The 11,404-nt window shown below is 35.0% G+C and overlaps 1 protein-coding gene across 4 annotated transcripts; it reads left to right on the forward strand.

The window, feature by feature from the left end:
- Positions 1 to 5,373: 5,373 nt before the first annotated feature.
- On the forward strand, positions 5,374 to 10,629 carry LOC133854425 (cadmium-induced protein AS8). 4 transcript variants are annotated; one of them, XM_062290630.1, is made up of 5 exons: positions 5,401 to 5,515; positions 7,962 to 7,989; positions 8,066 to 8,312; positions 8,546 to 8,821; positions 9,943 to 10,314. In XM_062290630.1, exons 3-5 carry the CDS (start codon positions 8,072 to 8,074, stop codon positions 9,957 to 9,959), a joined length of 534 nt encoding a protein of 177 aa, XP_062146614.1. In that variant the 5' UTR covers positions 5,401 to 5,515; positions 7,962 to 7,989; positions 8,066 to 8,071; the 3' UTR covers positions 9,960 to 10,314. The 4 variants fall into 4 exon arrangements, with proteins under 4 accessions (XP_062146613.1, XP_062146614.1, XP_062146612.1 ...); XM_062290628.1 differs by lacking the exon at positions 5,401 to 5,515 and having other exon boundaries at positions 7,945 to 7,989; positions 9,943 to 10,004; positions 10,098 to 10,629; XM_062290629.1 differs by lacking the exon at positions 7,962 to 7,989 and having other exon boundaries at positions 5,374 to 5,515.
- The last annotated feature ends 775 nt before the right edge of the window (positions 10,630 to 11,404 follow it).

Raw genomic sequence — 11,404 nt, forward strand, 5'->3', positions numbered from 1 at the left:
TAACAGAGTTCCAACTGGTAATTGGTAACCGAAAAACCAAGAAACCGGTTTGGGACCCTGTTGGAAATAACCGATAACTAGCTACCCGGAGTCGGTTATTGGTTTTAGCATATATATATATATAATAAAATAAAAATTTAAAATATACCCGGTTAGCCTTATGGTTTTACTCTGATTCTCATTCTTTTAGACTTTTCCTTTGGACCTTTCCCTTTCCGCCTCACTTACGCACTTCACTCGACACTCAAGTCTCAGACTCTGCATCCTGTAACCAGCATCTGTGCCTCATATCTCAGCAGCAGCATCTCACTATCTCAGGCTGAGCATCAGAATACATTGAAAAACCCCTAAAATTTCCAGGGTTTAGAAGGTGAATTGGTGAATGAAGAATGTACTTGATAAAATCATAGGAGGGCCATGAGAGATTGATGAGCTCGAATCGGCAACTAAGGGAAGGTAGAGAAATGTACAGATAGGGGATTAGAGTTTTTGGAGTTCAAGGTTTCGTTAACTTAGATTTGAATTTAAAGTGGGAACTGAAGAGATAAAGGTCCTCTTAGTCCTCCTTTTCTTATTTGTTTGTTTGTTTTTGTGTAATATTTCCTTACATATGATCCTTATTCATCATATTTGGTTTGTTTGATCTGAAAATGCTGGAAAATTGAAGTTTCGAGTTCTTCATTTTTGCCCTTTTTGTCTCCTATGTTTTCTTGGCAACCAATCACAGCTTTAAGAAACAACCCGCACCTCTCCTTAAAGCTTCACTGGTTACTTTCTTTTCCTGAATCAATCGAGTCAAGCTTCTTCTTTCCTCCTCATTTCTTGCAATAAAACACTGTGGGCTGGGGAGAGAGCTACTCTGCGAAACTGGGCGTTCAGTGTTCTTATGGGGAAAATATGTTAGTTTATGCTGATTACTTGATCCATTCTCTTGATATGGCTGTGTGATTTTGGTGGCAGAGTAATTGTATCGATAATTGAAAGTGGTTAAATCGTACAATTTGATGACTTTTTGAATTTCTCGACATTGAATTTCGACTTTCCTGGCTGTCTCCCATGGTTTATGGCACAACCAAACAATGATTTGGTACTCGGTCCGAATAGCCGGGGTAGCTGGTTATTACAAACCTGGTTACCGGAGCCGGTTGTCAATTTTGGCTAACAAGCTTCGGGTTTTCACCCCTACATTAGAGGTGGAGTGCCATTGTACCTCACCAGGGCACCGATACTGCATCAGAGGTCCTAACAAGGACACACAAACCTCCCATAAAATGGTTAAACAATATAGATAGACCGCAGTGGCGAATCCACTCAAGGGCGAGAAGGGGCCATGGGCCCCTGCAAAAATTCAAAGAAAAAAAAAATTGTATATTTAGAGAATTCATCTATTTCAAGAAGCTATGACCCTACATATTTTTGTTGATGTACTTTCCAAAGTGGCCACCACGCAAAAGTGAAACATGAATGAAAAGCATGTTTTTATCTCATGCCCACTTCTTTTATTCTTTTTTTTTTTAAGAAATAAAATAAAATGAAATTGAATTGTGTAAACAAAGAGTGAATTGTGCTACATTTGGCAACTATTTCTCCTGCCTTCTCTCAAAAGAGTTAAACTCTTTTCTTCACATTCCTAAACAATTTTCTTCACTTTTCTCTCACATTTTTTTTTTTTTTTACTTCTTTCAAATTTATATAATTTCAATCAATTTCTTTCCCATTTCTTTTCTCACTCTTTGCTATACATACCCTTAGAGTTTGATTTGCGTACAAAAACAAAGACATACCTTTTTCTTCCAATTAAATGATGGTGTAAAACAAAATGCCTTTTTTCTTCTAATTTAAGAAGGCATAACTTTACCGGTTTTTACTTCTCAATTAGTTTTAGAAACCTCTTATGTTGTGTAACTCAACTTGTAGCTTGTTAGTTTTTTTTGTCATAATGTGAACACCGTGCTTATTCCCTTTTTTGCAACAAATTAGTTATCTGTATAGAAAGAGAAATTACTGAGAAAGTCAATTCATATTTGTTAATTAATGATTTTAGTTATCTAAAAGAGCGTAAGCTGTAATTTTAAAAACCTTTTTCTTTTCTTTTCTTTTTTTTTTTCTTTTACATTTTTTGCATTTTTGTTTCTTTTTGTATTAGTGCATACATGTTATCTTATTAATATGTCAATCTTGATATATATTTATGAAGTTTGACGGATATACTATTTGTTACGCATGTTGTTTTATAAAAAAGCTTATTTCTATTTTAAATTGTATTTATCATATTTTTATATATATATACATCAGAAACATAATATATAAAGAGAGAGGGAGAGAGAGAGAGAGAGAAAACAGCCCCTACAAAGATTGATTCTTGGCTTCACCACTGCATAGACCATATGAGAATTGCTATAACTTTATTTACATGTGATATCATATATATTACCATTTATAATGCATCAACATGGTTTTTTGCCTTATTACTCTAACAAAAACCCTATTGCATAATATTGCATGTGATTATTATTAAAGCACAATCCACTTCCAACTCCGTTTAACCTAAAAAGAGTCCTAGTGAGTGTGTTAAGGAGAAACCCGGTTGATCACAACTACTAGTGACAACCGGTTCCTAAAGAGATAGAGTCCTGTTTTGTATCTACTAGAAGAGTTTAAAATACGGTTTCTAAAGAGATAGAGTCCTACTTGTATTTACTAAAGAGCTGATCACAGTTTTGTATTTAGATTAGGTTTATCCCTAAGAAGTAGTATTAGACTAGGAAGCAAGTACTTTGATGTTATCTTGTATCTTGTATAAACTCTATATAAATCAATAGATGCTTACGAGATGAGTAAGCTTCAAAAGCCAAATATTATTTGTTTCTACAATTATTAACATTTTTTATAAACTTGCTAAGTTTATTGCATGATGATATGTTTCCCATGTGCTAAATCACTAAATCGTGGACTTACATTTTGATATGTTTCTACCTTTAAAATATCCTAATTTTACAATTGTTGTTCCTTTAGAGAATGGTTCATGGGTCCTTGCACGGGAGAATTATGATGGATGATTTAGCTAAAAGAATCTTTATGGAGAACCCAAAGATGGTAGCTCACTGGCAGGCTCATGAGCGAGAGGAAGGGTTCACCTTCCTTATATTTGTGTGCTATTGGCATTAGCATATATCATTCGAGGCCTTGGGGATTTCTTTGGATGGATATGAGTTACCTTTTGTATTTTGAAGACTTTATGACTTTTAGACTCAGGTTGTCATATTTAATATTTGACTTAGTGACCGTTCTTCGACTAAGATACTTGATGATTTTCCTATGTTAAGCAGTGTTATAATACTTTAGTATTTGCTCTGGTTATTATGTGACCCGGTTAGTGATGGCTATCTTGTAATACAAGTGATTGTGTCTTCTGTTGTTAGCCCTTTGGTCAAAGAGTCCTAAATCCCTTGAGACTTATTTAATTGGTAAATAGATTCGGGGAGGTGCATTGAATTAATTACTAGTTAATTAATATCATGAGCGTTATAGAGCTGGAGCTACCATGGGTATGAGGCAAGCGAGGAGTTTGTTTGCACACAGATTTTCTTAGTTTCTACAAATGGTTGTAAGTATACTATGCATGTGTATTGATTCTTCTTTAATGATCAGTTTCATAGGTTTGGTTGCCTTGAAGTAGTTTTACCTTTGATGTGTTGATCAAAGGGTTTCTATTTCGTCAACAAAATTGTTGTGTTGATTGATATCTCTTGGTTTGATTGTCATTAACTGTTGCAAAAATTTCAATTCATATTTTTCTGCATAATCGTTTAATTGTGTGCCTTAGGGTCAGAACCCAATCTTTCAATTGGAATCAAAACGAGGTACACTCCGTTTGAATTTACCTTCTGAGTGTGATCCTCGACTCTCGTTGTCATGGCACAATCTCAGTCTTTGAATGCTCCTCCCCACTTTGATGGGAATATTTACGTGTGCTGGAAGGTTCACATAAGAGCTTCCTTTAAGTTTCTAGGTGATCGGATGGAAACGTCCAGAAACTGCTTTGGCTCAATGGACCAAGGAGGAGACTAGTGCGTGTAATTGGAATAGTAAAGGCCTTAATGCAATGTTCATGGCCTTCTCCAAAGTAATTTAGGCGAATATCTAATTGTGAGGTTACTAAAGAAGTATATAATATCCTAGAGATAACCCATGAAGGTACTAAGAGGATGAAAACTTTCAAACTTCAGATGTTGACATTTAAGTTTGATGAAATTAGAATGAAGAATGATGAGACGTTTGATGGGTTTATGCTCAATTGAACGATGTTGTTAATTCTGTAAATCAATCAACACAAAATTTAGTGACGAAGTAAAAACCCTTTGAAGAACTCCTCAAAGGTAAAATCATTACGGGGTAACCAAACCCAAGAAACTCATCCATATATAGAATAATTTAATTACAAGAAATTCACACTTACAAAACCTTTGTAATGGACACTCCCTTGTATAGACAAGTGACCCACTTGTCTTTTACTGCAGTAGCTCAAAAACCTCTGGGCAAATCTTCTATCGAGCTTCCTATTGCAATCCCAAAATCTTGGTAGCTAAAGGCTTTTTCTAAAAGCTTGTGTGGTTTAACAAATAATTCTAAGAGAGATCACTCAATGAAGACTTAGGAATTAAAAAACTCTATCTTAACACACTAAAATATGGCATGACACCCTTTAAGAAAATTGTGCTAGTCAATCCTTATATAGGGCTTGAGAAAACCTAAACTTTAGGTTATAGTCAATTTACAAAACAGTGCGGTGCGTTTGAACATGTATGAATTGGGTATTGACCGGACGTCTTTATGGCTCCTCTGTTCGAACTAGCATCAACCAGCTATCAACCGAATGTCTATGTGGCTCTTTTGAGTAGCTTGTAAAATCATCGAGTTTAAACCTTTATCGGAGCTCTATGTGGCTCAATTTTTCAATTCTTGAACACCATGTTCGAACGTTTTTCGAGTAGCATTCGACCAAGCTTCTTTGTGGCTCTTTTATTTGAAGTGACATATGCCCGCTTTCGACAACCTATCGACCGGAGGCCTCTAGACTTGATATTTTTAAACACAACTCTCTCTAATTCTAGAACCAACTTATACCCTAATAATGAACTTACAAACTCATTAGTTTTGATACTGAAGTTGTCACATAAAAACCTAACACTCTACATGTTGCTACCAAAAAAAAAAAAAGAAGAAAAAAGAGAGTAAAAGAGATAGAGATGGAGAGTGCTAACTTTAAAATTTTCATTTTTCATTTTTAATTTTTTAATTTTTAATTTTTTTTTTCTATGCTTACACGGACCAATAGGCCAAGGCCATGGGTATTTGGAAGTGTGACCAAAACTTACAAGACGAAAACCCATTACAGCATATGCCCGAACCCAATTAAAAACGGGTCTCTTTCGGTTTGCAGAGTTATCCATTTCCCCATGTTTTGCTTGCCATTTTTCGTTTACAGCCTCAGCAACAAAAGCGGAATTTGATGGTAATCTCATTGCTCAAAATTTCATTACTCTTTTTGAGTATTCTGATTGATTTTTTCTTCAGTGTTATAAGAATTGTTTTGGGTATTATATGCTTTGGCTGATTTTTCTTGTAAGTATCGCGTTTTTTTTTTTTTTTTTTGGATTCTTATCAAACATTAATTCGGTATTTGGTTCGAGAAAACAAAATCTGGTAATGGAAAGAAAGGAGTCCGAACCCCAGTTGAAACAGGTGGAGCAAAAGAAGTAGTTTTGGAACAAAAAAAAAAAAAAAAAACCTGAGCGTGAATGTCATAGAAGGGAAAGTGTCAAGCTTGTGCTATATATTAAACTTGTTGTTTCGCAGATTTAAGTTCTTGAATGGGAATGAGAATCGAATGCTTGTTAATTTAATGGTGGTTTATGACAAAGTTAGTTAATGGCTTAGATGACTAGGATCAAACTAGAGGGTCTACTTTGAGCTAATGGCTACTATGTTGGACAGTCGATTGATGGGTGTCATTGTTACTGGATGTGCCTGTATATATACTAGGCTTACTTGGGGAGATTATAATGTTCTTGTTTACCTGATGCATTTGTGCTGAAATTAAGGCAGCTTGTATTTATGTATGTATCTATGTGGTGTATGGAACATTCAGTAAATTGTATGATGGTTTCACGCTATTGTTTGTTTGAAAATTTCATTTGAGCTCCTTTCTGCTTATAGACAATTACTGCATTGAATAAAGAGGAGATTTTTGGCCCTGTAAAATCATTCACACCCTGTACAGAGGATTAAAAAGCTCTTTTGAAGTTCATTACTAGTTTTTCAGTACATCTGACTTTCTTTTTTCTTATTTTATTTATTTTTTTCCCAAAGTTCAAAAAGATCTGACTTGTTACTATTGTTATGCATGGAAGCAAAAGCAAAATTCTATAGCTGCACTGGCATGTAGCATGATGTCTTTTAGTAGTAAAGGTGAAGATGAGGTTTATTAGTATATGCATTTTGTTTTATTCTTTAGAAAACATCAATATTTGGTGATTTAGATCAAAAGGAATTAGAAAAAGTTTCATATTCATTTGTCAAAAAAATAAAGAAAGAAAGGAAAAGAAAAGTTTCATAGTTTTTTAATGAAGTACTTTTCAACGTGTGGATAGTGTATACTATATCTACGAGGCTTACTTGGGGATTGTAATTTTCTTGTTTACCTTATGCATTTGTGCTGAAATTAAGGCAGCATGTTTATATGTAGTTGTTGTGAGTGCACTTGTGAGCGTTCTGTCCCACATTGAGAAAGTATAAAGGAAAATAGTAGTTAATATACCTAAGTAGACTCAAGCCCATTAGCTTAGGCTTTTGGGCTAGAGTGGTGTCTAAATATGTATATTAATGTGCTCTTGGTAAAACTCCCTAGCCGTTTATCTCTCTAACAATTGGTATCAAAGTCATGGTTAGCTCCTTGGGACGAGTGTCTACACGCGTCTGGTTTGGAGTTGCGTTGTGTGGCCCTCTGGGCAACTCTTATACGCGAATTAATGTTATACCTATCCCCCTTTTATTTTTCCAAAGGTGATGTGGCTTTTAAAATCACCGTTGAATTTGTGATGTATAATTATTGAATTTTGATCCAATAGTGATTTTAAAAGTCACATCACCATTGAGGGATAAAAGGGGGATATGTCACTCTTGGAAATGTAAAAAGACTCACAAGCGAGGGAGAGTTTTTTTTTTTTTTTGGTGAAAGGCATGTGCTTTTGCGTCTAAGCTGCTTAATAGTTACTTTACCCTTTTGGTGATTTTCCAATTGCTAAAAGGGTGTTTCTCTCTCAAAAACTTGATGATGGGAATTTCCTAAGGATGTCTTCATGACATTTCCCCTCCCCACCTTACCCTCCGTCCCTGTTGATTTTTATGGTTCTAGTTTTTATCTTAAGCTTGGTAGAGGGTCTGGAAAATGATGCATATATGTCTTTGTTTCTGGATAGCCTGCAAATCTCAGAACTTTGTTTTCTGCTTTTGGGAACTTCTGGTGCATTACACTTTTTGGAACTTCAACTAGGCTTTCAACTCTATATTTAACATGTACCATAGGGATGAATATCCTTATGTGTAAATTTCTGTTCTTCCATTGAGGATGGTATGAGTGGAATTTCTGAAAGTTGCAATAGCATATATTTTCATTTTGCTTTATAATATTTAACATGTACCATAGGGATGAATATCCTTATGAGTAAATTTCTGTTCTTCCATTGAGGATGGTATGAGTGGAATTTCTGAAAGTTGCAATAGCATATATTTTCATTTTGCTTTACAATATGAAGGCAGCAGAAAGTTGCTTCATCCACTTTAGTACACCTATATTATGTGAATCTATGTACCTTGTAATCAATAAATAATTACATCAGATGACTGAATAATAGGTGTGGAATTGATCTAACACTAAATTCACTTTGAATGCTATTCAGGTGCATTGTCATATGGAATGTTATTAAGGTGTGTTGTCAATTACAAGTTATTGTGTTCTTGAAGATTCTTTTCAATCACATCCCTTTGTCATCTTCGTTCACAGGTCCTAATGATTATAAAAGGTCTGTTCAGGAGATATAAAAGATGGAATCCTGTGCATCCAACATCTGGAGCCTTTTGGGGCATGGGAATAGGCATTGGTTGTGGTATTGGATGGGGCCCTGGTTTTGGCCCTGAGGTAATTGGTTATGTTGGAGCTGGCTGTGGTGTTGGATTTAATGTGGGCATCACTCTGGCTGGTTTTGGCATTGGTCTGCCTGCAAATTTCCCCTTCAAAGTTCCTTATGATGGTATAGTATTCATTTATAATTAAATCGTTTCATATGCTACATTTTGTATTAGTTGCTTGCCTGTAAAGATTATTCACACTGCTTTTTAAGCATTTTGGGCAACATAAACACTTCAGGCCTTGATTCATACAATTATGCATGTACTACCTTGTTGATCTGAATGTTTGTTTGTGTCAGTCTAGTTAAGGATTAGTCTTGAGTGCAAAAGGTTGATCACTTCGTTCTTTTCCCAGCAATTATGGCTACCAGAAGTGGTGCATTGGAGTTGGCCCGATACAGTGGTCTTCTTTCCAAAAAAGATGTTGCAGGGGATGGCTGGAATAACATTGCACCTCTTGTCTCTAGTCTGCAAAGTGAAGCCTATAGAAGATTCTCTAGCTTTAAGCAAAACCATTTCTCCCACAAAGAGTTTGACTTATTTGACAGGAAGAGCATGCCGCCAGTCCTTACTAGGTCTATTTGGGAAAGTTTAGGAATGTTTGGTAGTCGCTTCTTCCGCCCTCACAAAGGTAAGCTAACAAGTGCCACTCGTTTTGTTTGTAATCTTGAAAGTATTTATAATTTGTTATCAATCTGGAATTATTGCTACTAGTTTGTTATTGACTCCTCATTTTCATATGATTCTTATATCTTCTTCTTTTTTCTTTTTGTTCAGATATTTCTGCAGTTTTATTGATGCGATTTGAATCTTTCTTCTGTTAATATGCTAATATGCTGGCTTCTAGTCGTTTGGAAGTATTCACATACATTAAAATTTTGGATGTTAATTGGGAAATTTTATCAGTAGTATTTAGGACCATAATTTGCCATGACAGTTATGAAGGAGCCGAGAGGGGAAAAAATAAAATGAAAATTTTGGTTGCACCGTTGTTTGACTCACTTCAGGATCTTCCTTAAGGTGGGTTTGAAACTAGTCATCATTAGATGACATATTCAAGCAATAAATTGTTTTGAAGAGTTAAACAATGTGAAGTTATTTGTTCGATGATTCTTATCTTTTAGCTCGTTGTAAAAATGCATTAGAAAGGTGGTGGAGTCCTTGGTCAAAATAATTTACAAAGTGTCAGGCTTGAATAAACAGTAAACTTGTAGCGAACCATTGCACTTGAAAACCTAAAATAAGTTATCTTTTTAGCAAAGTAAATCCCCAAGTGGACCCTGCATCATCATTGAGGTTCCAACTCAAAACTAGTTAAATATATATATATATATATATATATATATATATATATATATATATATATATATATATATATATAATTTAGGATTCCCAAGTCTTCCATGAACTCAAGTCATTGAATCGTATACCCATCATTTATGCATTTGGAGGCATGAGTCATACACTAATTTGGTTTTTTCAATATATATTTTTTTTTTTGGTAAATAATCGCTCACGTAAGTTGTCTTTGTGGTGTGGTTCCCATGCTTGTAACTCATTGTATACAGCACAACTATGCAGTTTAACCCCAAGACCCTGCTGTTTTAGAGGATCTTACATTATTAGATGAAGTTCAGGGTTTTTTTTTTTCATGCTTGTGATTCCATTTCTTTCTTTGGGCTTTCATGTTTCTTCTTTTGTTGATCAAGGAAACTGAAACAAAATAGTAACATATGCATCGCTCACTTACAGGTTTGAAAGATGATTGACGCCTTGCAAAGCCCAAGTCGTGTAGCTTATACATTGCAAAAATTGTAAGCATTCTTATGTCCTCATTTTGAATCAGTCCATCTTAAGATGTTTGATAGATACAAGAGTGACGGGTCCTTTTCTTTTGTTGTTTTCAGGAGATTCCTTTTCAGTTCTAGTTTTGGATTCTTCTTTCTAGAAGTAGTAAAGGGGTGAAAAACTATGATTTTTTATCATCCCTTAGTTATTATTCTCAAGCTCTAGATGTCCCTGTGACAGGTTGACAGCATATACTGTTCACCCCCTTTGGTAGTCCCCCCTAAGTTTTAAAGAATATAGGAAAGGAGATATAAAAAGTAAGAAAAAATTTCCTCATGCTTTTCTGCCCCATGAGTTGCACGATATTATCAGTCGTGGCCTTGAGAATAAGACTTCTTCCTCATGCTTTTCTACCCTTGAGTTGCACGAAAATGAAAAATGATGTTTTTGATCAATTCTGAAAGAGTCAATTAGAAAATATGAAAAATGGATTTGAGGGTGTGGACTTCTTCATTCGGAAAGAACAATTGTGGTTGTACCTTGTGAGTAATTTGGAACTTCAGTGAGTCATGGACTACTCGTGATGTATTATAATCTAAATTTTATTTGGTTGAGAGATACAATCATAGTTCGACCTTTTTTTTTTTTTTTTTTTTTTTTTTTTTATGATTTTTGACAAGCGATTCTTTTTTATAAAATAATAATTCCCTTTTCATCTTTGGTAGCTTTCTACTTGCATCTAGCTACTACTTTTGGCCTCTCTGTAGGGGAATACAATGCACTCTGCCTGAAAAGGATGAGAAAATAAGTAGGATTAACTAAATATAATTTGTGGAGGTGGAAAAACAAATATACAGAATAGTATACCAAGTAGTGAGTTTAGGCTCTCTTCAAATAGGACATTCTTATTCCAACCCTTTACATGTATGCAAACACTGCTTTGTTTGTTCTGAACTCTGCAGTGATCACAAGCTGAAGGTGGCATGAATAGGTGGTGGTGATGATGGTAATTGTGGTGCTAGATACTTCTTTTGCAAGTGATAAAGTTGTGCCTAAAAGCATTAGAGACAGTTGTTTGGGATATTAATATTTTTTTTTATTTTTACAAGTACATTGTAGAAAAAAAACGAAAAGAAAGGAAAGAAACTAACTTATGGAACAAAGAAAGTGGAGGGAGTGTCTTTTCCAATACATGGAGAAAAATATGTGGATAAAGGGAAAAAGATGGGAATGCCGCCAGAATGAATTCTAGTTGCGGCCCAATTTACCACAGGGTGGGCACAGAAGTTTGCACTTCGGTTAACATGACTAGCTTTCCAGTTAGCTGTTGGTGGGATGATGGAGAGAATGTTAAAGATGGTGGAAGCAATTCTCCAATCTGTAGTGGTTGATTGGTCACATAGTGTTGGATTAGTTATGAAAAACT

This window comes from Alnus glutinosa, chromosome 13 (genome assembly GCF_958979055.1).
Source record: "Alnus glutinosa chromosome 13, dhAlnGlut1.1, whole genome shotgun sequence".
NCBI classification, from domain to species: domain Eukaryota; kingdom Viridiplantae; phylum Streptophyta; class Magnoliopsida; order Fagales; family Betulaceae; genus Alnus; species Alnus glutinosa.